A 25,970-nucleotide genomic window follows, 5' to 3' on the forward strand; every position below is an offset into this window, starting at 1 on the left:
TGGTGATCCAAATTTTTTTAAAGTTTTAAAAAAGAGAAATTTTTTTAAATATTAAAAAATTAAAATTTTTAAAAATATATTTATAAAAGAAAACAAAATATTTAAAATAAATAAATAATTTTTTTTAAAATTCTAAATATTTAAAATATTTTAAAAAATACAGCATACAAATATATGAAATACAGTGCACATTAAAGTAAATAAATAAATATTTAAAATATCAAATATTTACCTAAAAAACTAAAATTAAGAATTTTTTTATAAATATTTTAAAAAATAAATTAAAAAATTTCAAAATACAATTCAAAACTCAAAACTATTTTCAAAACTAATAACCAAATACATTTTCTCTTTTTAAATCTCAACTCAAAATTAATAAATCAAAATACGACTCTATACTCAAACCATAATTCTAAAATAATTTTAAAAAATAAAATAAAAAATATATTTTTTATTTTTTTAAATAGAGTTTTGAAAAGATTTTCGTTTAAATTTTGAAAAGCGTTTTGAATTGAGTTTTGAGTTGTGCATTTAGTTATGAGTTTTGAAAATAGTTTTGGAATTGAGTTTGGTATGTTTTGAGTTGTATGCTTGGTTATGAGTTTTGAAAAAAAATTTAAGGCTCTATTTGGAAGAGCTTTGGAATTGTGATTCTAGCCCTTAGTTTGCATATGGTGTTTGGTTGTGGCTTTGAAAAATTAATTCCACACTCATTTTTGAAAACTCGATCGAAGGCAGAAAAATTTGTACTTACCGGATGTCCCACCTGTTGATCGGAACAATGTAATTTTTTTTTTTTTGCAATTGACATGACACATGTCAATTTTTATATATTCAATAAAAAATATTTTCCGAAATTTTTAAATTTTTTTTATGAGTTTTAATAGAATTTTAAGTTGTGTATTTGGTTATGAGTTGTAAATTTTTGTATTAAATATCATATGTCATATAAAAAATTCTCCATTCAATTCAAAACTTTTTTCAAAATTCATTCACCAAACAAATTTTTCGCACTGAAATCATAATTTCAAAACTCACAAATTCAAAATACAACTCTATTCTGAAATCATATTTAGAAAATTTTACAAAACGCAACCTAAATTTTTTTGATTGGAATTACAATTCCAAAAGAGAACCAAACGAAGGCTAAAATTTTCTGAGTCATAATTAAAAAAAAAGTCATAATCAAATACAAAAAAGTAATAATCAAATATCTTAACATAATATAAGAAGAAAATTAGCCATAACTAAGTCAAAAAATAGCATGACTAAAGTTGCATATGATATGTAATGTATATAATAGAATTTTCTAAAATTTAGATACAAATTTTAAAAGAATTTATTAAAGTTGTATTTGGTTCATAAATTTGAAAAGTGAAAGAAAAAAAGATATGAGCCATTGCAAATATTCTAGTAGGACAAAAATATATTGAAGATTTAAAAATTGTCATGTTTTATTCTATAAATTTATTTCATATTTTATCTATATTTTTTCTTTCTTTTTAAATGGGCAAATTACACTAACAGTTCCTATAGTTTGGGACTCGTGTCATTTTGATCATTGACTTTTTAATTGTGACACATTTGATTCTGAATTTTGAATCTTGTTCCAAATAAGGATAATTGAAGATATCATTGTTTAATTTTAAGGGTAAAATTGCCAATTTAATAAAATATAAATTAGTTTGACAAAAATAAATGTCAAAAAAATATTTTTAATTTTTAAAAAATTATTTTTATCCACCAATGATAAAAATTATGTAAAATTGATAAAAATTAATAAAAATTACATGATTAATTTTTAAAAATTAATTTTACATGATCATTATCCAAACACATAATAAAGATTAATTTGGTAAAAAAATAAATAAATGTCTAAAAGATTTATCAATTTTACATAATTTTATTTTTAGTAAGTAGAAATAATTTTTAAAAATTCAAAAATATATGTTTGACATTTATTTTTATCAAATTAGTTTATATTTTATCAAATTAACGATTTTATTCTTAAAAAATCTAATAATATCTTCAATTATCCTTATTTAGAACAAGATTAAAAATTTAAGATCAAATGTGTTATAATTAAAAAATCATGAATCAATGTGATACAAGCCCCAAACCATAAGAACTGTTTGGTTTGAGTTTTCTGAATTAAATTTTTTGAAAATTGATTTTTTTGATTTTAGTGTTTTTTTGTTTTTAATAAATATTTTTTAAATTTTAAACATTTTTTTTTATTTTTTTAGATGCACCTTACTTAGATATATCTAAAAAGTAAAAAAATTGTGAAAAAATATTTTGAAAAATTAATAAATACATAAAAATACAAAAAATGTACTGAATTCTTGTATTTTTTTTATTTTTAGTATTTATTGAATTTTTAAAAGATTTTTTTTTACAATTTTTTTACCTTTTAAGTGTATTTATGTCAAGTGTGTCTAAAAAGTAAAAAAAATATTCAAAATATTAAAAAATTTAATAAAAAAATACAAAAAATATGAAAATAGAATTTTTTGAAAAGTATTTTTTGAAAAGTAGAAATAAGCAAGGTTGTGATTCACCCTTTTAAAATTATTGCCCAAATTCATGAATTAAACGCACCGTAAATCCATTTTATATGCACACAAATTATTAAGAGCAGGGTGCACTGAATAATTGCTCATATGTGCATCGTTCCCCTCCCTTCTTCTTTCATACAGAAGGTAATTGAAAACTTCGAAGTCTTCATAGGCTCTCTCTCTCTCTCTCTCTCCGTCGCCTGAGTGATTAATTGGTATGCATCACTCTCTGTCCTCATATGCATACGTATAAATATTCATTCGTACATATATATATGCATAGACTCACAACTCTAGTTGCAATTTCGATTCGGTTGCATTTCATTTTCATCTTCTATGATTTCTGCTCCATTTTTCCTGATTCTGGCACGTTGATTTCTTGCATGATAAGCGAATTTCATTTCTCAAGTTTGCGACATTTTCTATGCCGTTCTTGTTGCATTAATCGTTGTTTTACGCACAGAAACCCTAACTCGCTCTGCGCTGAATTCAATTGTTTTTGGTTGCCTAGAAAGTCGAGGAGAGGAAAAGGAAATTTAATTCTGCATGCGTTCTATGTTGACTTGTTTTCTAGAAAAGGAAAATCATATAAGTTATTATGTTCTGTACTAGTTTGTAAAGCTCAAGCCGAAAAGCTTTCAATTCTTGCATTTTAAGCAATGAGAAATCTGAGAATCAACAGTTTTTTTTGCACTTTTATTTTTAAATTTTTTAAATTCTTTTATTTTAATTTTTAAAAATAATCCATTCATTACTTTCTCTTATGTTCTGCTGCAGCAAGGTTGAAAAGTTTGCTGGTTAGAAGTTTTGCTTAGCTGTCAAGAAAATGGTTTCATTCGAGGCGAGTGATATGAAAAGTGAGTCCATTCTATTTCCTTTTCTGTAGTAGTGTTAATTTTGCATGATGAGATCTGAAAATGTTGTTGTGATGAGCTTTGTTTGTTGATCAAAGTTTGGTATTCTGTAAATAAATGTTCATGATAGTCAACATCAGGGTTGCTAGAATCGTACGATTTACGATTCAATTGATACGATTTGATACAAATTTCAAGCAAAATGATTTGATTCGTGCAATTAAATTTTATGATTCATTTGCGATTAACTACGATTCATTGTGATTCAAGCGATTCGGTTTTGTTTGCATAATGAAATGACATCATTTTCACAAAATAAAAATAAAGAAATCAACTAATTATATTGATATACATGGTTTTATATGTATGCTAAGTAAAGTGAATCTTACAATTAACGATTCTATTCGTGATTTGACAATAATGTTCAATATTATACCTCGCTGTCTTTAGTTTGAAGTGCCATATCATCCCCGTCCAAAAAAAAAAAAAAAAAAAAAAAAAAAAAGAAAAAAGAGAAAGGAGGAGGAAGTAAGAAGAAGTATCATTTGATGACCTTATATTAAAGAACCTAATGTTTAATCATACAGCGGAAATGTCATTCTTTCCCTCTTTTACAAGCATTTTTTGTTCATTCCTTATTGTGCATATGGAATTTAGATAGTTTAATTATACTTAACCCCCTCCTTGATATCTTATATTTTTATTCATATACTAAATCTAAATATACAAGGCTCCTTCAAAGGAATTTTTCCTTAAAACGGTTAATTCTTTCTTTTCCCTCTTTTCCTCATTTAGTGGACAAACAACTTTTTTCTTCTTTTCACTCTAATTTGTCTCCCTTTTTTTTTTCCCCCCTCTTTTCTCTCATTAGTGTTTTCATCTTTTAGTTAAAAGAAAACCTACTATACACTCCCTTATCATAAGAAAAGTTACAATTTTTGGTGGTGTTGGTAACGAACTATTGTAGTTATGTTAGGAATGGTCACATGATAACAAAATCTTAGTTATGAACCATTACGAACTATTGTGGTGAGAAAAGTTATGAACCATTGTAATTTTGTTACAAATCATTGTGGGCATAAAGTATGCACCTTTTAAGGGTGTCTACTATAATTTTTCCCTTCATTTAACCATTTCTCTCATTAGTATGAGAAAACTTCAAAAATACGTGTAAATAAGTGCAATCTATAATTCGTTACCATTCAAGTACTATGTGAATTATGTGATACTACGTCTAATTTGCAATTTTTTAGTGGTGAGTCATTGAAATTCAAGTTCCTAGAACACTTTTAAAGTGTTCTCATTATTTATTAGTTTATATTTGTGATTTATTGATTACCCCCCCCCAACCCCCCCCCCCCCCCCCCCCCGGAAAAAAAAAAAAAAAAAAATCAAATCTTGGCTTTGCCTTTGGTCATATGATTTGGGATGTCTGAGTTTGACATGCTCATGTTCTATAATTATATTTGCTTAAACTAAAAAAAAAAAAAAAATTAAAGAAAATATAAAAAAGAACGAAGAATTATTGCAAAAATGATTATGGTAAAAATGATATTGCTTGATGCTTTCTTCTATTTGTAGATTGCACGTGAATCCCAACTCCCTTGTACATTTTTCCTCTTCACAATCATTTGTGCTCCTTATGCATGACTTGGTCTTATGATTTGGGAAGAGATTGGTTCGTAGTTATCTTTCTTACATGCTTACATATTGTAATTGCATTTAAAAAAGAAAAAAAGAAGAAGATTAGGAAGGAAAGAAGAGAGAGCAAATCCCAAAAGGTATATACTAAAGTTGCTTGATAATTTCTTGAATTTTGCGTATTGTTTGTGAATTTGAGTTTCAACAAGAATCTATAGTATGGTGCTTTTCGCAAGAATATCATGTATCTGTAGTGTTTTAATTACAAGGTGAATACATTGAACCATATGTAGTTTTTTCAAAAGGAATGCAAGAAGCACATGATTGTTGGGTCTCAATTGAGTTGAAACTATGCAAATTTAGTCTAATGGTCACCTTTGGTTCCTAAGGGAGTGCCTTAGCTCTTGGGTGAAAAGGATGTGAGATGGATGCCTTGTGATTTTGTTGAGAAAATAAGCTCAGTTTCACAAGATCTCTAGTATTTTGTGCAAACGGTTATGCTGTAAGTTAGCTTCTGATAATTTCAGTTACTTGTCTCAATTGGCTTGCTTATTATATTCTTTGATCCTTATAATGGAGATATTTTGTAAAATGCATGTAAGTAAAAGTTTCCTTACACCATCATCCCCTTCCCTCTAAAGCATTTCAAAAGGGGAAAGGAAGAGGTTAGTTAGTAAATTAATTAGCAGGGTTTGAAGAACATGATAAATATTTGTGGGTAGCACCATGTGTACTCCATAAACTATGCATTTATATCAAATATGTTTGACATAACTTTATTTGCGGTTTTGATGTTGTTAACACTATGTTCGGTGGTTCTAAATATCGGTATTGAGAGACGTATTGATATTGATCGTGATATTATGGTATTAGAAGTATTGAGCGATATGTATTGAGAAGAGAATTAAGTGACGTGGTCGTGCTTTTTTGAAAATCATCCACAACTCCCTAAAATTCAATGATACACAATTTTGTGGCTCTTAAGCATAATTTGTTACATTTTAATCAATTTATTGATATATAGAATCATTTTTACTTAATAAGATAATAAAATCAAATCAATTACAAGAAATCCACCACACAAAGTCCACTTGCAACAACCTTATACATAATTCTTATAAAGTTATAATTGTGATTTTGCATTTTTTTATTATAACTTGTCATTTTGCATTTGAAGGCTAAAAATTAACTCAAGTTTTACAATATTATCAAGAATAAGGTATATGTTCTGAATTTACTTCTTATCCTTCGGTGATATGAGATACCAAAACAAAGTACCACTCAAGTTTTCAAACTCACATGAAGAGATGCAAGTCCCACATTGGTCGAACTCAATTACTACTGCTCTAACCCCTAGTACATACGCAGCTCCCCAAACTTCTGTGTTACACATAGTGCAGATACCAAAATCTAAGTCTTGAAATGCTTCTAAAAGAAAGGCCTAAGGTGTGTAGTATGTGGATCAGGCCAAAAGTGTTCTGTGGTCTGGCCCACAAATGACCATGGCTAATTTATTCAGTTTTTGATATTTAAAACTTTTGTGAACTGGTCAGTTCGATGAAATATTGGCGATTTTATCTGATTCAAATTGGTTTGTGAGACAAACATGCTGGTTCACTAATGGTATTAATTCACAACGGTATACTAAGGAGTATCTGTATCTTAAGGCCAAAAATTGGTTTGAACTAGCTGGTTCGCTGCATACTGGCTGATATGTAGAACCATGCTATGTTCTATCTGACTGTGTATGATAGTGAAGGCTTTGTTGACTTGATTGTGCACAAATACACCGTAATTGTTTTCTAGTATTTTTTGCCCTAATCTAGTGTCTTCTCTTGTACGTGGGCCTTACAAGCATCACTATCCGGTGAAACCAGAAACTTGGCCATGGTAGTCTTTTTTTTAAGTGAAAGCATCTTTTTCTTTTTGATAAGTTTCTTGTTGATTTCATTTCTTAATGAACTATGCAATGGTGGACCCAAGTGGGGGCTGAGGGGGTCCGCGGCCCCTCCTAAGCTAATATATTTCTGTTTAGTGTCAGTACATTGAGTCTGTCATTCTTTAAGGTGATGAATACTGTCCCCCTCCCCCGTTATGTAAAGAAAGCTGGTCCCGACAAAAAACACTCTTTTTTTACATGTATATTTGCAAATCGTGATTCTAACTTGAAAGTGAACCAATACTTTTGATAAATATATTGATGAAGATATGTATGATATTAGCGAAATTCTATTAGACATATATCCCTAAAATGTGTATACCATGTCTTCTTGTAATTATGTCACAATGATTCATAACCAAATCACAAAATTCATCACATATTTTTTAATCAGCAAAAATTTGCAACTTCTTAATGTTAATAACATGATCATAATAGTTCGTAATTAAGACTTTTCTTATAGCGTGTCCCTTCGTAATGACATACACAATAATTGGTGTGATTAGTAATTAGCACCACAAAAATTCATAAATTTTCTTATGATAGGCGTGTGTATAGTAATTGTACCCTTGATATGAACTCGAGTAATCATGCTCATCACTTGGCCCCCTCTAACCTACATTTTTGGGTCTGCCAATTTACGCGAGCCTACTTGTATTTTATGTAATGAATATTTGTTAGATTGGGTTGTGTTAATTATACCATGAACAAAACACTCTCAACGCAGAAAAAGAAAATGACCTTCATATTTAAATCATATTAGTTCAATGTATCTCATTGGTTTCATTTTATTTATGAAAAACCAATATTGAACGAGACTTCTAAGCTCAGAGACTTGTTATTTATGACTTTCATATAACAACAGGTCACTTTAAAACTACCTCATTCTCTTCTCATTGCTCTCATACAATTTTTTGCCTTCTGTATAAAAGGAGATGTGAAACCGAACAACTGTAACATACACTTCTTGGGGGGACCATTGTATCTAATATATTAGAAGCCTCAGTTTGGAGCAGTCCATTCAATGTGGACTTTGAAAGCTAGAGGGACTTGCCTCCTTTGCCCTATCCTCTCTGCACCTGTTGGTTAGTAGTGTTGGGTTGATGTAAGTTCAAAGAAAAGTTGCACTAATGAAGGTGATGGTAGTGGCTATCGTGTGGAGTTCAAAGAGCGATGATTAAGGTGATTGAAGATGGAGGACGGGTGGTTGGGTTGGTTGTGTGCAGTGATGTCCATGGTTCAGGCACTATCAGTTTATGGTTCAAGTTATGGGGCTTTTAGCTGCTGGCTGACAGTGGTTTCCAAACAACACATTCCAAGCGAACGAGAAGACAACAACAGCTAAAACAGTGATAAAAATAATAAATTATTACAATACTATTGGGTTTTCTTCTAGGAACTGATTCCCATTGCATCAGTAATAGGATGTTATTATTAGATATATTCCCTTTGAGTGTCTTATTTGCTGAGTCACGAGAACAACTGCTTCAATCAAAATAAAGTGGTGGGCTATGTTACACGGACTCGGGTATGAATATTGGGTGCGGATGAATGTGTGAACATTAGATCTTGCTACACTTAAATCTTAGGATATTGAGACATGCATCCAAAAGTTGGGTACGGGTATATGGGGGTAGGATGTTATTATTAGATATATTCCCTTTGAGTGTCTTATTTGCTGAGTCACGAGAACAACTGCTTCAATCAAAATAAAGTGGTGGGCTATGTAACTATGTTACACGGACTCGGGTATGAATACCGGGTGCGGATGAATGTGCGAACATTAGATCTTGCTACACCTAAATCTTAGGATATTGAGATATGCATCCAAAAGTTGGGTATGGGTATATGGGGGCACCTTACTTTTTGCAAGATGGACCTTTGAGACATCACTTGTTTGTTTGTTTGTTTGTTTGTTTGTGGTATTGGGCTTTGGGGAAGGGAAGAGAGAGGAAGGGAAAATAATAAGGAGAGAAAATGGAGAAAGCCTAATTATTTTCTTTTGTTTGGTTGAGAAATGGAGAGAAAGCCAAAAAGAAATAGAGTTGGTGGGCCTAGTAAGAGAGAATTATAGCTATTACTTAATTGAAAGATTTCAATTTCATGGTGTGGTTCTAGAGATTACTAGCATCATTGAACTTTCAGTTGAGTATATCTTTCTGAATATGCATATGCATCAGCAAAAGCTTTTAGAAGCAAACATTTTTATTTATTTATTTATTTTTGTATTATAACATATATTTCCATCTCATGGCGTGGCTGGAGAGATTATAAGCTTTATAGAATTTTCCTTTGCGTATCACTATTGTTAAATATAGATGAACATGCATCAACAAAGCCTTTTTGTGCAAAAGGTTTGTGATTCGCATTATTGAATTATATTACTTTTGCTCTACAGTTCACCTCCCAAATGCTGCCAACATATTTCACTTTAACTTGAAATTGTTATGATATTTTGGTATCACCTTCTACTTTATTTATTAGATTAGTAATAGTTTCAAAAGTTTTGTTAGTATAGGCTGTTTTCTTGATTAGTAATTACATCCTTAAAACACATGAAACAGAGATCGGGCTAGGATTGACTGGCTTTGGCATAATATTCACATTCGTTGGAATCTTACTCTTCTTTGACAAGGGATTTCTTGCAATGGGAAATGTAAGGAAATCATCCTTTCTCATCTATATCTGACATTTCCATTCTTGTTATGCTTCTTTTCTTTCTTCTTATTATTTTTGTTTGTTTGTTGCCTCCTTAAAATTTGCTCACTTGTGTTTGATGATCAGATCCTCTTCTTGTCTGGAGTGACCTTAACCATTGGCGTGAAGTCCACCCTGCAATTCTTCATGAAACGCCAGAACTTCAAGGTTTTGAACCCCCCTCTTCTTCTCTCGCTGTTTGTTTGCTTTTCTTTCTTTTCTTTATGCTCTGTTTGTTTGGGCCACATTTTTGGCGTTTGGTACAACGGAAAATATTTTCGATAATCTAACGGAAAGCCTATTTGAGGGGAAAATGTTTTTCCACTTTTAAAAGGTGGAAAACGTTTTTCGAACTAACGTCTTACCAATGCAACCACACTTCCTCTGCCACCACCACTATCATTGCCACTGCTGCTACTACACTACCACCGCCACCGCCACCCCATCACTCTTGCCACCACCACACCACCACCGCCACTTCTGCCCTGCTGCCACCACCTCACTGCCACTAATACATTTTCAAAAAAAGTTTTCCACAAAATATTTTTTGTTGGGAAATGTTTTCCACCGAAACAAACAGAGCTTTATTCTTCAAGCTAACACGCTTCTCTTTTTCTTGACAGGGTTCAGTTTCATTTGGTGTTGGTTTCTTCTTCGTCCTTATTGGATGGCCTATGATTGGCATGATTGTGGAGACATATGGTTTTATCGTCCTTTTCAGGTTTTGTTGATTGTCCCCAGATCTTCATTAGTTGATGTCAAACTTCAAATTTTGTTGTGTTCTAACGAAATATACTACTATGCAGCGGCTTCTGGCCAACACTGGCTGTTTTTCTGCAGAGGTTACCCCTTGTTGGTTGGGTGTTCCAACAACCATTTGTGACATCGGTATGAACATTCAACACTTGGAATACTTTTCTCGACAAAAATAAATTGTGGTGCTTTTCGATTGTATGCTTCATAGAATGTTTTATTCTTGTATATATTTAGATAATCTCAAATTGGGACCATTGGTGCATGGACTAGGGCATGAGCATTGTTATCAAATTGTGAATCGGTTTGCTATAATAATGAATCTTGAGTCGTAAAATTTACTTTATTTAATATAATATATAATTTTATATATGTATATAAATATAAAAGTACATATGTAATGTTGAAATGAAGTAAATAACAATATAATTAAGTTGTCGATATGTATTTACATATAAAATTAAGTCGTAGATATGTAAGCACATAAAATTATATATATCCTTGATGGAAAGGCGAAAACGATGTTTCAGACATTATGTAAGCAAAAACAAAAAAGAACTGAATTGCAATAAATTGTAGTGAATCACACGATTCATTCAATTTTTTATTCAACCTCACGATTTGAATCTGTTGGCTAAAATTCATGTTGAATTGTATGATTCTAACAACCATGCATGAGTAAGTTTAGAATGTCAGGTTAGTTTCAGTTGATTATGTCATGGCGCTTCCCATGTTAAGGCCATTACATAGTTTGATCCAACCAGTATTCGATGTGATTTTTTTATTTTTTAAATCATTGCATTTATCAAAATTCATTCCCCATTGTTTTGCATTTTACATTCTGAACCAATACTTTGCATGCTTTATCATCACTTGTACTGATTTAAGACTTGCAGCTAAATTTTTGTTTGTTTGTTTTTTTGTATTTGCAGTTCTTTGAGAGGAGCAGAGGCAGACGAGTCCCCGTGTGAGGATCCTTAGCCAAACTAGAAGGAAAGAATTTGGAGCGGACAAGTTCCGCTTGTAGATATGTCAAAGACAGAAACTCGAAGCATCACTACACACTTGGTACAAAAGGGTTCTTCAGTTTAGCTAGTTAATTGATTGATGAAATGAGCTTTGATGTGTACAACCCATTCCCCGCACCCCTTCTATTTTGTTGCTGGGTTTGTCAATATTGCTTTTACAGTCGATATCTAGTTGCATATTAGGCTGTTAATGGAATGGTTAATTAACCAATTCCCAATCACATCATATGAATATCCAAATAAGATACCTTCTTTGGTAGTTTGCAGTGATTATGAAACTGGCTAGTTGTATTGGATTTACCTAAATTGTGGCAATGTTGCAACCTAATTGCAACAGGAGAGTGACAAAGAACTTGAGATAATTCTTGTTTGGGCATAGCTTCTGACAAATTAAAAACTAATAATCATATGCTGATAATTTGAATGCAGAAGCTTAAAATATCATTGGATTAATGCATACGGCTACTCGATTTGCTTCTTGATCAAGTAAAGGGATGATTGCTTCGAAATATGCATGTTGCGAAGGACTCGAGCAAGATGTGTTTGGAGCATTGACAATATCCAATGCTTCTTGAGCATTGGACTCCAAGATAACACAGCGAAAAAATTGTGCCAAACAATCCACGAGCCATCCACAAACCTTGCAAGGTGGCTCCCAACTTCTTCAACAAACTTGAATATGTTCTTGACTAAAGTCCAAAACTAGTTTCTTTCATCATCCTCAAGGCTCCACACCTCTTTTTGAGTAAAAATTGGTAATACCACATTATTATCGGCATGCGGTATGAACAATTGATAACTAAATGTAAAAATTGGTAATTGACATGCGGTATGAACAACTAATAATAAAATCAAATTTGGAATGGTGAATCTTACTATTCAAATATAATTGACAATCACAACTACTAATATTTTTACTAGATGGTGTAATGACATGGTATAACCACTGTATTGAATTTCCTCTCATTTTGTGTCAATTGTATTGGTGGTCATTTTTGTTCTTGACTAATTATGGTCTATCAAATTAGTAAAAATGAGTTTACAGCCTTTTTTTGTGAAGATCCACTTTGTTGAAACTTGAAAGGTGGAAATATGAGACTTCAAGTCTCATTTTTGTTGATTTAGTTTGTTTAAATTGAGCCCTGTCAACATAGGATTTGTCTTATTTATACCTTTCTTTCAGTTTCCAATGAAAGCGTCTCTCTTTTGTCCTTATTCTTGACATTGTAAACACTAACCCACATCGATTTCAACCAACACCTACACCTACTGCACCTCCGACTGCCATCCCAGTCCTTCCCACACCTTTCTCACCATTCCTCCGCCAGTGCAAACACTCCCAATTTTAACCACTCCCTTGCTTTTTCTACCCAACACTTTTCTTTTTTGGCCTTCTTTTCTTTCCTCTCTCGTTCTTCTTTTCTAGAGAGAATTTCAAGGCAAGAGAGTCGCGAGGGTGGCCAATGGGCGTGGCGAGGATGTGGTGCTAATATGGAAGTGGTGGTGGTTGGATGGGTAATGAATGTAAAGGTTTTTTTATTTTTATTTTTTTATATATGATAATAGTCTTTGATTATAAGTGTATTTTCATCCAAACTTTCAAAATTTGGTATGTCAAAATTTTTTGAAGATTTGGATGACAAATTAGCATATGTTAATTTGATATTGAAACTTTCCACCCGATACGTCAATTTATTATTTCTAAAATTTGAATTCTTTTATTTGAAGGAAAAAAGTAAAGGCATGAAGTGATCTTCATGTCAAAATTGATATGAAAGAGTAATATTAAAACTCATGTCAGCTTTTGACACATCAGGTGAAATTCATTTGATATGTTAAAATAGAGCTGCTGAATTGACATATTGAATTTGCCATATCAAATAGAGGTGTTCTAAAATTAAATTTTTTATTAATGGATGAACTTCAATCAAATCCTCTTATACTTAGAAGTAGTGCGAGGTTCAAAAAAAATTATTATTGAGTATTATTAATGACAAGATCAGGTATTCCAAAATTTATTTATAGTTTGGTAGTAGGTATTTACGTGATTCTTTTTGACAAATAAAATGTTACAAATATATTTATGTAGGTCATTTTTATTTTCTAATTACTCAATAAAAGTAAGTTAACATATTCCACTCATAAGATATTTCAAGCTAAGTTTGGAGAAAGCCTAAAAAAGTGAAAAAAGAAAAAGAAAAAAAAGTCATATAAATTGTCTGATCACTATCTCTATTTTTTTTTACATATCTTCTCTTAAAAAATAAAAATCCATAAGTATATGCTTATGTGCCGGAGGATTACAAATGGTTACCTACTTAAATTACAGTGAATAATGAGAACTTTTATTTGCACATTACAAATTTTTTAAATAGATATCATTTGTGCGATTCAAATATAAATTCCATTCATATTTAATATATTTGATTTTTATTAAAAAAAAAATTAAAAATAACATAAATAATGAGTAATGAAATTTTAGGTAGTTGCGATTAAGATTTCCCTAATTACTCAATTTTTAACCCAAACTGTCGTCATTCTGAATCACTATTGCCTCCAACTAGGAATCGAGAGAGTGAGAGATGGCGTCGGCTTTGAGAGCAGCCATCCTTGGACGCATTCGTGTACCTGTTGCTCAAATCCTAACCCTGAATGGATCGAAACTGAGCCTCTGCAGCACCGTCCGATCGATGTCGTCTCACGACGATCACATCACCAAGGAAGAGGTTATCGACAGAGTCCTCGACGTCGTCAAGAGCTTCCCCAAAGTCGATCCTTCTAAGGTCAGTGAACCCCCTTCTCTCTTTGTCCCTGTTTGGTTGCTCAGAACACCTAGGAAATCAAGAAAAAAACGAAAATAATAATGAAATCAACTGTCTGGGATTTCCCTGTAAATTAAGACGAGAAATGAGATCTCATATCTTTTATTTTGAATGAATTGTAGCCTCATTGCTACGAAATGTGTGTGTGTGTGTGTGTGTGTGTTGATAATATTAATGATGGATCTTTGTTGATTTTAACAAAGGAATGTGGAAACCCTAGAATAATAAGGACATGTCTAACCCCATTACCCAAATCTTGACTCAAACTTAAATTTGAGTAAAAAATTACTAAAATCCCCTCTATTTTTTTACTCAAATCTATACGAAATTGAGTTTTACTCAAATCAAGGGAGACCCATTTCATTTACTCAAATTTCTATCCAATCGAAACTTGACACATAGGTGCTTCTATCAAAATTCTCCTTTATTCCCAACTCCTAGCGTCCACTAAAAAATTGGTACTTTTGGCAATTTTCAAATGAAGATTTTTGCTCAAACTTCTACTCAATTTGAGTAAAAGTATAAGGGTTGGAGATGGCCTAAGGTAAAGTTTTGAAGTTTAGTTCCACTATTTTTGATAATACCTAGGCTATGATAGGATTGGGCTACTTTTTACTTGACCAAGTTGTGTAAGTAGTTACTATTTGATATGTCAAGCATATTGAAGAAGATTTCCTTATGATGATTTTGGATGTAAAAATTCCAACAATAACTGGCCCTGCAAATCAGGGTGTTTTGGTACTGGGATTTATGATATGGTTGGTTGCCCATGCCATGTTGTTAGACTGTGTATGCAGTAATTGGTCCTATTTAATTTCAGAGGAGCTGCAGCCTAATAGGAGGTATGCCCTTTCTGTAACAGAGGAAATTTTCTTTCTGGTCCAATCTCTTGGATTTTAACACAATCTTTAAACAAAGAAACAATGAACCATTAGCATTGCATCCACATGAAAAAAAAAATGGAAGTCTTTGTAACTCACTGATGATGTGAGACTCCAAACATCCAATTTGTTCTTAATAGATTTAGACATCCTTATGTTTGGATGATTATAATAAATAGCCTCGTTGAGAAGTTGGGAAATATTCTTTATTGTCCAATCTCTTGGCTCTTAACACCATCTTTGAATAATGAAAGAACGAACCACTTGCATTGCATACACATGGAAAAAATGACTCACTGATGATATGAGATTCTGGACATCTGTGCTTTAGAAGAACTGTCACTCGCCTGAAGAAACATATGGACTTTGTGCTTAATAGATTTAGACATCCTTCTGTTTGGATGATTATAACAAATAGCCTTGTTGAGAAGTTGGGTAATAATCAGCTAAGTACTTGAAGTTTCTTAGATTGAGGATCTTGGTTGAAAGAATGCTGAATGAGTTTTAAAACATGCATAAAAATGCTTTAATGCAGCTAATAACAAAGGACAATTGGGAAGAAAAAAAAAAAATGAAACTCAACAACTGTAATTGTATATATATTTTTTAAATGGTTAATCATATTATTGAAGTTCCACCATCCTAGTGGCTGTGGTCAACCATAGTGGTAGATGGTTGACCATGATGAAATATGGTTGGCCACATTTTGGAACCTTTCAAAAGGAAAAAAAAAAAAAAGTCGTTAGGTAGCCGATGAAAACTTGGCAATATAAACCTCAACAACCATTTGGAGTATTTTGATGTGTGGAAGGCACCAAGAGCTATATCACAACTCCTATACGCCCTCATACAGATTTTGAGCATAAATCCTACGTTGGATAGAGAGTGTAGTTGTCATGTCTTGAACAAGTCTTGGAAGTTCTTTGCTTGTGGAAGGCATCATTGTTACATGAACTCTCTATTCCCCTCATAGTACCTGTGTCTACCAGATATGACAAAAGTAAGGGTGTGGGATATGTGTTTTGACACTTGCACCCAATGTAGGCAGTTGGTTCCTTTAATTTTATATGCTATTTGCAAAAGAAGTTCATATTGCTAGTAAAAAATATTTTGTCTTTCACATGCATGAGAAAGAGAAATTTCTTATTTTTCCTGCATCCTGTTTAATTTCAAGTATATATCTAAATAATTTACATCATATTTTCTAATAATATTATGCAATATGCAGTATTTATGTGTTCATGATATGTCCGCATACTTGTACCCATTTTTTGGATACATATCCAATATCCTAATATTTAGATTTAGGAAGGTTTAGGGCTTGTTTGGTTTGCTTTTGGGAGAGTAGTTTTTGAAATTTTTTTTCAAAATTTTGTTTGGTTTGTGGTTTTTCTCAAAAAATTTTCAAAATTACTTTCTCTCTATTACACATCAATCAATCACATTTTATCTTTCCTCTTTCCTTTTCAATCACTTTTTTTCTCACATACATCTACTCAATTACAACAAAATATCAAATCATGCCAAACTCCAAAACTACTTTCAAAATATACAACCAAACAAACTAAATTTTTTTTTAAACTCTCTCCCCAAATTTTTTTTTTTTTGAAAACCACTCTCTCAAAACCAAACCAAACACACCCTTAATGTTTGGATGTGCACCCGCACCCAATGTTCGTATGTGAGTCCATGCAACATAGGAAGGTACAATATGCATCCCATAGTGTAGCAAACTCACTATTGTTAGCACATACCATACCACACTTGTCTCACATAGAGACTATATTGCGGCAAAGGGTACAATTCCCCTTGTCGAAGTCCATTTTTTAGATTTTATAAAATCTAACATAGTGTTGGTGGAAGTTTCTATTTTGTTGTGTGAACCTAAACCATTGTATGATTGTGGTAGGGGTTTGAGGGTATCCTTGTAAAAACCCTTGAAGAAGTGGATGTAAATGTTTAAATTACTTGGAGAAAACCCATTTGCTTACTGGATAATGCCGGTGGGAAGGTCAGGAGTGGGCATAGGCAAGTTGCTGTACCACTGTCAATCTTGGTGTTCATCTATTTATCTATGAATCTTCATCTTCATCTCTTTATTATTTGCATTCTATTTTGTATACTTGCATATTGATATGTTGAGATGAGTGCTTTTGTATGTCATTTTGGATGATTGATGAATTGCCACATTCTTATTCTAAAATAAATTGGGGATATGAAAAACATAGTTTGAGGCTTTAGGAATTGAATGGATAAATTGATAAATCAACTGGTTGATCTTGAATCAAGATAAGTAACAACTGTTAACTAATCCCTGAAGTTGTACTCATCAAGTAAGATAACAAACTAGTTAAAGGGATAATTGATGATTGGTTAAGACAAATTCTTAACTACTCCCTTAAGTTATACTCGTCAAGTAAGATAACAAACTAGTTAAAGGGGTAATTGATGATGGTTAAGACAATAAATATGGAATTAAGTAAAAGATTATAATAGAAAAGAGAGCAAAATTTGGGTATCCCATCCAACCTCCGCCTCCTCTATGACTAACTTCCACTTGCTGCCCAGGTTCCCTTGCTATGGTCATAGTGAATTGAGTAAACGTCCCAATGTTCTCATTGGTTTATAGAAGGCTATTGTGCTTTACAATTTACAGAGCATTGGAAATTAGTTTGTCGTGCTTTTGGTAGCTTATGAATGACATATAGTTGTAATTGGTTTTCAATTTATTCTAATTTCTACTCTACCATTGATAATTGTTTAGTTTGGTGTCTTTGTAATTTGTGAACATCTATGTTTAACTGCTTTATTAAGTGCTATTATTTGAGCTGGTTTCAGTAATGCGGCTGATGTCCAACCTTTCCCCAAAAGATTATCCCACATTTCAATTTTTATTTTATTTTATTATACACACACACACACACACACACATGTATTGTAGAGTAATGTTGTAGATTTTACTAAAGAAGGCTTGAATACCACTGTGCATTAGAGAAAACAACAAATTAATGTTGCCAGCAAACTAGAGGAACTACAGAGATGTCTTATAATTTCATAAAAAGAATAAAAAGAAGTCCTAGATGAAAAAGAGAACTAAAAAGGTTCCATATTGACAACACTATTTTTGACCTCAGATTTCTAGAGTTTACTCCCTCTGTTTCAAAATATATATATATAAAAAAAAATAACATCCAATTAGTACATATTAATGTGTGTTTGGGAGGAGAAAGATTGGGTACACACCTAACCTTTGGCATAGTGCATAAAGTGGTTGCCCCTTCTCAAAAATTAAGGACTAAAATAACATAAATTCTTATTTTACCATTCTTTTAAATTCATTAACATTATTTTTGAAGTATAATAATTGTACTACCAAAGGGTAGTTTTGGAAAGTTAATATTTTTTAAGTGTAATAATTGTACTACAAAAAAAAGTTGAATTCTTCAAAGAGTAATTCTACTTACGCCACTATTCTATCTCCTTACACTCATTTTCTCATTACAATCCATTAAATTTTTACACTCTCTTTACACTTTTCAATATACTAATTTTACCCCTCTTCTTCTTTTTCAAACCCTAATCTAACAACCACCATCACCATTAGCCTCCTCCACCATTTGACCATCACTTCCTTCATCTCCGGCCAGTTTCTGCCACCTTGACAACCTCTCACTGCTCTCCTTCCACCTGTGACTTGCCTAGTAGCCCCCATAATCGTTGACACACCGCCATCGCAGACCTCATAACAGCTGATCCGCTGCCATCGCAGTCCCCTACGACCGCCAACCCACTGCCATTGCGCAACCCCTACCTTTGCAAGTGACTGCCATCCGCGACCCTAGCCATCGCGATCGCAATCCTTCAACCTCGACATTGCCGTTAGCTCTTCACTCTTCACTCCCCTTTTGTATCGTCGCGATGGCAGTGAGTCACGGTGGTGAGGGACGCACTACGATGATGAAGATTTGCAAAGATGGTGATAGGTGCGGCGGTGAGCGAAAGGGGTTGACTTCTCTCTCTCAATCATTGTTTAGAGAGAGTGGGGGTTGGGGAGGGTCATCTTTGATGGGATTTGACGCCTGGTGGAGGCAGAAATGGTAGAGTGGATCGCCGGAGATGGGAAGGAGAGTCACCAACGGCAGTGGTAGTGGTAGTGGTGGTGGGCTATGGAGATGATGATGAAAGGATAATTGTTGAGAAATTAGGGTTTTAGGAGTTTGTTTGGTAATTTTGTTAAGGGGCAATAGTGTAATAATATTTTTTGAAAATTTAGGGGTGTAATGAACTCTTTTTGTTGTGCAAGTAGGATTTCCCTTCTCCAAAAGAGCCTAATATTTTGGAACGGATATTATATGGATTTCTTCTTGGTTTGATTGAACCTCAAATTTCAAACGCAATTTTTTTCATTGGTAAATCTAATCCGCATCACATAATTATGTCGTTGCGAGATTCTCATAACTTGGTGTAACTTTATATTTGGCTCCACTTGTACCATGGAGAGAGATTATTGGAATTACAGTTTCTTTTGCCTTTATCTGCAGGTGACTCCTGATGTCCATTTTCAGAAGGATTTGGGATTGGATAGCTTAGATACTGTGGAGATTGTAATAGCTCTAGAAGAGGAGTTCAAGCTAGAGATTCCAGATAAAGAAGCTGATAAGATTGACTCCTGTTTTCTTGCAATTGAGTATATCCATAACCATCCAATGGCTAGTTAATCTTATTGAATTCCATTGGTTTGAGTTTCCATCATGCTTCACTTGCTTATATTGTTCCTCAAAAACAACTGTTCAAGTCCTTTCTTTCTTTGATTTGGGTTAGTACAGAATTTGATCCCAGTTAAGGGGTCGAAATAATTGGAGTTTTGTTTGATGAGTGGATGTTTGTTATGCTTCTGCTTAACAAGATCTAATATTTCTTCTCTTAATGAATTGGCATGATCTTTAGTTGTGTTGGCTTTTGTTTTTGGAGATGTTATTTTCATTTACTTGGTTTTGTAATCCTTTTATTTTTGTTGCATTGATTTATTTTTGGGTAATAGTTGTTGCGGGATCTAGTCCTGTTGGGACCTTTTACCCAGGATATGGCAAAATAAAAAAAATAAAAATAAATGCAACAGTGCTATGCATATATGCAATTGTTTTGGGCAATGTTGAATGAGAAATATAAATTGATTTTAAAAATTGATTAATAATTATCTTAGGCCTCGTTTGTCAATTATATATTTTAGTAAAAAAGTCACTATAAATTGTTATATATCTCTTTTTCTATTTTTTTATATATCTTTTATAAAAAGTCAAAAAATTACTACAATAATTTATTTCCAAACAGGGCCTTAGATGGGCAATTTGGGAGAGTCCAGATCTGCTTCAGCCTGTCTCTCCGACTGTTTTAAGATGGGGTTACGTCACCCGTACGAAAATGAATGGCATAGATTTGTTTCTTTAAACAATAAAAAATTTCAAAACATATTCAAACTGAATTTCATTCCCCTTTTCTCTGACTTTCCTTTTCTCTCATCCTCACTGACACGTATATGTCCCACCAGTTCACTCTCTCTCTCTCTCTCTCTCTCTCTCTCTCTCATTTCCAATAAAAAAATTTAAAAAATTATTTTAATCTGTTTTATTTTATTTTTATATAATATATATATATATAATTTTTAAGATAAAATTTTAATTTTATAAAATTAGGAATTATTTGGAATGTCCTAGATAAGTGTACTTTTTAACTTTTTATGAAAAAATGTGTATTAAAAAATTGTATAAATTAATGTGTAGGAGAATATTAGGACTGTAAGTTGTACGGCATACTGTCTGCGAGCCTGAATTGATCCTAAGAAATGATTTCTTACTTTTCAGACATTGCATTAGATGGTGCTATTCGGCCCTTGGAGGCCCGTTCAATGTGTAAAACTCGTCGAGTAATATATGCCTGTAAAAAATTACTTTGATCAGATATCGATAGTTATCTGATCATATTAGTTTTTTTCAACTGCTAATTATAACAACACCCATTTTTTTTAAATACAAAATTGATTTGATCATATAGTTAGCGATATTCGATCAACGTGATTTTTTATAAGAATATAATACTCGACGAGTTTTACACATTAAACGGTTCAGATTATCAAAACGGGGCCCGTGATGGGCCCCCATGGGCCGAACAGCAGCGTGCTGCTTGTGCACCCTACCTATACAATTTTTCAAAAAATCAACCTCACCCTGTGGGACGTCAGACTGACTTTTATTATTTTTTGCGTAAAATTAATTTTTTTATTATTTTTTTTTTGTGAATAATGATAACTTTTTAACTTTTTTTTATAACTTTTTGACTTTTTAAGTTATTTTGAAGATGCCAAACCAGGTCTTAATATCATTGAAAATATATCTTTAAAATGAGATTAATATTAAATATGTTTAATAAAAATTTAAAATAAATAAAAAGTATTAGTATGCTTAGTTATGTTTTTAAATTATTATTTTTTAAATATAAAAGTTAATTTGATGAAATAAATACATAAAAATCACATATTTTTAACATTCTCAAAAAAGAATCTTCATTTCAAAAATATATATATATATATGAAAATAATGACAATCTTCATTTCAAAAAAAAAAAAAAATTATATAAAAATAATGACTTTTAATTTAATTTTATTAACTAAACGAGTTTATAATTTTTTTTAAAAAAAATAAAAAAAATATTATGAGAGACTTATTTATAAGTTCTTTTTCAGACACTTATGGTAGACTAAGTCCTGTGTAATTTCTTATAGAGTCTCAAGTCCTATTTAGATAGGAATATATTCCACAAGATCCTACATAAACGTAACGTAATGTGACACCTACATAAACGTAACGTAACGTGACACCTATATAAAATGTAACGTAACGTGACACCTACATAAACGTAGCGTAACGTTTCGCAAACTTAATGAATTTTTATTTTTTTAAATTGAATGTGAAAATGTTGCTGGATTATGTTAGTGTCATATTACGTTTCATATAAATATAATCTATGGTAACATTCAATTTCCTTTATAGAAAATTAAATGCTACCATAGATCATAGATGTCACGTTACGTTTATGTAGGTGTCACGTTACTTATAAGTGTTACGTTATGTTTATGTAGGTATCACGTTACGTTACGGTTTATATAGATATGATCTATGGTAACATTCAATTTCCTACATATGGTTTTACTATTATTTATGATATTAACAACTAATATTAATGGTAAACGTGTCAACAAACTTCCCACATAACTTATGGGAACATAAATTTTTTAGTATGACTATATGTAGCATAAGTCTCCCTAATAGAACTTATAAATAATTTTTCTAAGTATTATACTTGATTTGTACTTATACACAAATTGAATTTGTGTTTTTAAAAAAATAAAAAATTTACATTTATGTACAAATTAGATATATGTAATTGACCTAAAGATGGTCATCTAAGTGTCACAGACCAATTAATAATTGAGTCGTGCTGGGTAGCTCGAAATGAGCTACCCCGAATCCCCCTATTTTTTTTTTTTTTTTTCAGAAGCAGAGAAGGAGGAGAGGAGGAGGAAGGAGGGAGGGGGAGGAGGAGGAGGAGGAGGAGGAGGAAAGAGGGGACTAGAGGGGGCCTTTCAGAAGTAGAGAAGGAGAAGAGGAGGAGGAAGGAGGAAGGAGGAAGGAGGAGGAGGAATGAGGGGACTGCGACGGCGGGGCTAGGCTGCGATGACGACCGACGGCTGGGCGACGATCGGCGACTGGGCATCAGCGATCGACGATCGTCTTCTCTCTCTCTCTTTCTCTCTTCCCCTCCCCTCTACTTCTCTCCCTCTTCCTGTTTCAGAGTCGAAAATGGAGAAAGAAAAAAAGAAAAAAAAAAAAAAATCCCCAAAATGACATCGTTTTAGAAATTAGAAGGATTAAGGGGCCAAATTCAAACTCTCAAACATTATTCTTAATAATTTATACATACGTCATTGTTTTTGCGCAAAAAAAAATTATTTTTTATTTAGAGACATCACGTGATCCCTCGTATTTTTTAATTATTCAATCAACAATGATAGAGACCACTAATTTTGTAGCTCTAAAAAGACCACTAATGACATGACACTCAATAAAAAAAAAAAAAAATACAACACCAAGACCAAAATATCAAATCATTCATGGTGAGACCTATTGTCACATCATTAATGGTAGCACTAATTAGTGCTCCCACTCATTTCCCTTATTCAATATATATTTATCGATCGTATCCCCCACTAATCACAACACCACTAGATACACGTGACGGTGACAACAACCAATAACTCCATTGAAGTTGGTTGGGGTCCCTATTGATTTCTTGTGTGTAAAAACCTCTCTGAAAACCCTTCCTCTCTCTTCTCTCTTCTCTCTCTATTCCCATTCTTGGAAAGAAGCAACAATGGCGAATCAAGAAAGAAATACAGAGGCCACCGATGATGCAATGTCATCGTCTTCGGACTACAATCTCTTTCTCCCCATGGACATCATCGTCGACATTCTCAATCGTCTCCCTATCAAATCTCTCGTTCGATTCAGGTGCGTATGCAAAACCTTCCGCCACCTCATCTCTAACCCTACCTTCATCTCCTCCCACCTCCTCCACCACCGCACCACCACCATTTTCACCTTCAAACACCGCACCACCTCCTCCTCCACACTCTCTCTGTTGCAATCGCCCTCATCGTCTGAAAACCCTATCAATCTGGTCCACCCCTTTCCCAACCGCACTCGCGATCTACACCTAATCGGCTCCATCAATGGCCTCCTGTGTCTGTCTCTCGAACCATCCACTCCATTGCCATCGACGCATCATCCTCCTCCTCTGGAACCCTGCTACCAAACTCTTCAAATCTCTCCCCCCTCCCTCCATCAAAATTCCTCGTAGGTTTTTTCAATTCTCTCTCGGGTTCGGATTCCGATTCCATTCTACTACTTCTTCCAGTGACTACAAGGTCGTAAGGATAGTTTCTTTCAAGTCACAGACCCGAGTCGAGGTATACTCTTCAATTTCTGATTGTTGGAGAGAGATTCAGGTAATGGATTTGCGCTTTCATATCCATAAATTGTCTTGTGAGGTGATTGTCAATGGAGCTCCGTATTGGTTGCTTTCAACTGCTTCAAATCATTGTCTTTGCTTCACATGGTTTGATGTTCAAAATGAGGCTTTTGTCATGCTGCCGGCGCTCGATTTTTCTGGGTTCTACAACGGGACTTCTGTTGACTGGAAATTAATGGATTGGAAAGATAATGCTGCTGTGGTTGTGTGTTGTCCTGGCAACCCATGTGTTGATGTGTGGATGCTAGAGGATCGTTGTGGCGGTGAGAGCAATTGGTGTAGGAAATTTGTGATTGGACCTGTTATGGGTGTTGAACGGTTTTGGTTGTTACAATGCACGAAGAATGGTGAGATTATAGCAGAAGATGCACGGGGAAGGATATTCTTGTACAGCCCCCAAAGTGGAGAGACTAAGGATATTCCAATCAATGGAGTTCAGTTCAGAGCTTTTCACTATGTAGAGAGTTTGGTTTCGATCAAAGGATTCAAACAACAAGAACTGAACAATCAGCACTAACGTTCTGCAAAGGTCAATTCGTCACTTCGATCAGACAAATAACTCGAGCATTTGTTTATGCTACTTACTGCAATGTATTTGGTTTTTGAGCTTTTGGTAGCATATGAATGGATAGCTTAGACAAAATGGATAGTTAAGACAATATGCATAGTTAATATTCCTTTAATTCCTCTGAATGGATAGCTTAGACAATATGGATAGTTAATATTAGCTAATTCCTCTGATTTGAGTTTCAATCCTGTTTCATTTGCTTATACTTTCCTTCAAAACAAGTGTTCAAGTCCTTTCCTTCAAATTTGGGTATTAGTACAGAATTTTATCCCAGTTAAGGGATGGGATGGAAATAATTGGAGTTTTGTCTGTGTAGTTGGTAGGCTGCTTTGCAATGTTTCCTATGCTTCTACTTAAAAGGATCTAATATTTCCCTCCTCTCATGCGTTGTGTTTGGTTGAGGGATTTGGGAAGGAATTTGGAAAGAGAAAGGAAAAAGGCGTGTGAAATGTAGGTATATTTTATTTATATTTCAGCCACATTTGCTCTTTCTCTTTTCAAATCTCTTTTCAAATTTCCCAACCAAACATAGCGTCAATGAATTGGCACAATTCTTGATGTGTCTGCCTTCATTTTTTTAGATGTTATTTCTATTGACATAGTTTTTTTTGTAATCTTTTATTTTTGGATAATTGTTGTGGGATCTACTAGTCCTGTTGAACCTTTTGCCCTAGATGTGGGGTGAGGTCTCTTGATGAGAAGAGAAAAGTGCAAAACCAACTTAGAGGAGCAATATGTATTGATGAATGGATTCTTAAAAACTGCTACTGCATTCTCTTTGTTTTTGTATATGTGACCATTCATTCTTGGCCCACAGATGTTCTGTAAAGGTCAATTCGTCATTTGAATCAGATGAATTTTTGTCCAACTTGAGCATTTGATTTCTTTATGTTACTGCAATGCATTAGTGTGTGATGTTAGGCTTTACTACATGTTTTAGATACTATAATTTTCTTTGACAACCCTTTGCTAAGATAATTCCTTCTTTCACTGGATTGCTGCCCAGTTTCTTTTGCTATGGTCATACTGAATTGATTAAACTTCCCAATGCTCTGATTGGTTTATGGAAGGCTATTGTGCTTTCAGCTGTGTTTGGATCATGGATTTGGTTAAAGATTTGGATAGGGAAAAGAAAAAGTGAGAAA

The 25,970-nt window shown here is 33.0% G+C and overlaps 3 protein-coding genes across 7 annotated transcripts; all 3 read left to right on the forward strand.

The window, feature by feature from the left end:
- The first annotated feature begins 2,580 nt into the window (after window positions 1–2,580).
- On the forward strand, window positions 2,581–11,729 carry LOC114287909 (vesicle transport protein GOT1). Of its 5 annotated transcripts, XM_082916370.1 has the most exons (9): window positions 2,694–2,773; window positions 3,336–3,415; window positions 4,994–5,193; window positions 5,347–5,555; window positions 9,557–9,648; window positions 9,777–9,857; window positions 10,313–10,410; window positions 10,496–10,577; window positions 11,375–11,729. In XM_082916370.1, exons 5-9 carry the CDS (start codon window positions 9,640–9,642, stop codon window positions 11,411–11,413), a joined length of 309 nt encoding a protein of 102 aa, XP_082772496.1. In that variant the 5' UTR covers window positions 2,694–2,773; window positions 3,336–3,415; window positions 4,994–5,193; window positions 5,347–5,555; window positions 9,557–9,639; the 3' UTR covers window positions 11,414–11,729. The 5 variants fall into 5 exon arrangements, with proteins under 5 accessions (XP_082772495.1, XP_028087171.1, XP_028087172.1 ...); XM_028231371.2 differs by lacking the exon at window positions 5,347–5,555 and having other exon boundaries at window positions 2,603–2,773; XM_082916371.1 differs by lacking the exon at window positions 5,347–5,555 and having other exon boundaries at window positions 2,622–2,702.
- A 2,014-nt stretch (window positions 11,730–13,743) lies between these two features.
- On the forward strand, window positions 13,744–20,135 carry MTACP-1 (mitochondrial acyl carrier protein 1). Its single transcript, XM_028231373.2, has 2 exons — window positions 13,744–14,253; window positions 19,715–20,135. The coding sequence occupies exons 1-2, from the start codon at window positions 14,053–14,055 to the stop codon at window positions 19,889–19,891; spliced, it is 378 nt and encodes a 125-aa protein (XP_028087174.1). The 5' UTR covers window positions 13,744–14,052; the 3' UTR covers window positions 19,892–20,135.
- Window positions 20,136–24,237: 4,102 nt separating this feature from the next.
- On the forward strand, window positions 24,238–24,774 carry LOC114287911 (uncharacterized). Its single transcript, XM_082913273.1, has one exon. It carries the CDS (start codon window positions 24,238–24,240, stop codon window positions 24,772–24,774), a length of 537 nt encoding a protein of 178 aa, XP_082769399.1.
- Window positions 24,775–25,970: the final 1,196 nt, after the last annotated feature.

This window comes from Camellia sinensis, chromosome 2, assembly GCF_055761805.1.
Source record: "Camellia sinensis isolate YWXY chromosome 2, ASM5576180v1, whole genome shotgun sequence".
Classification (NCBI taxonomy): Eukaryota; Viridiplantae; Streptophyta; class Magnoliopsida; order Ericales; family Theaceae; genus Camellia; species Camellia sinensis.

What these genes read in the sequence shown, in the direction of transcription:
- LOC114287909 (XM_082916369.1), top strand. Translation starts at nt 3,385, where the DNA reads ATGGTTTCATTCGAGGCGAGTGATATGAAAA. An exon ending in GGTTTTATCGTCCTTTTCAG is followed by an intron (nt 10,411 to 10,495) that starts GTTTTGTTGATT and finishes ACTACTATGCAG; the next exon opens with CGGCTTCTGGCCAACACTGG. An exon ending in AACAACCATTTGTGACATCG is followed by an intron (nt 10,578 to 11,374) that starts GTATGAACATTC and finishes TTGTATTTGCAG; the next exon opens with TTCTTTGAGAGGAGCAGAGG.
- MTACP-1 (XM_028231373.2), top strand. Translation starts at nt 14,053, where the DNA reads ATGGCGTCGGCTTTGAGAGCAGCCATCCTTGGACGCATTCGTGTACCT. An exon ending in CCAAAGTCGATCCTTCTAAG is followed by an intron (nt 14,254 to 19,714) that starts GTCAGTGAACCC and finishes CTTTATCTGCAG; the next exon opens with GTGACTCCTGATGTCCATTT.
- LOC114287911 (XM_082913273.1), top strand. Translation starts at nt 24,238, where the DNA reads ATGGATTTGCGCTTTCATATCCATAAATTGTCTTGTGAGGTGATTGTC.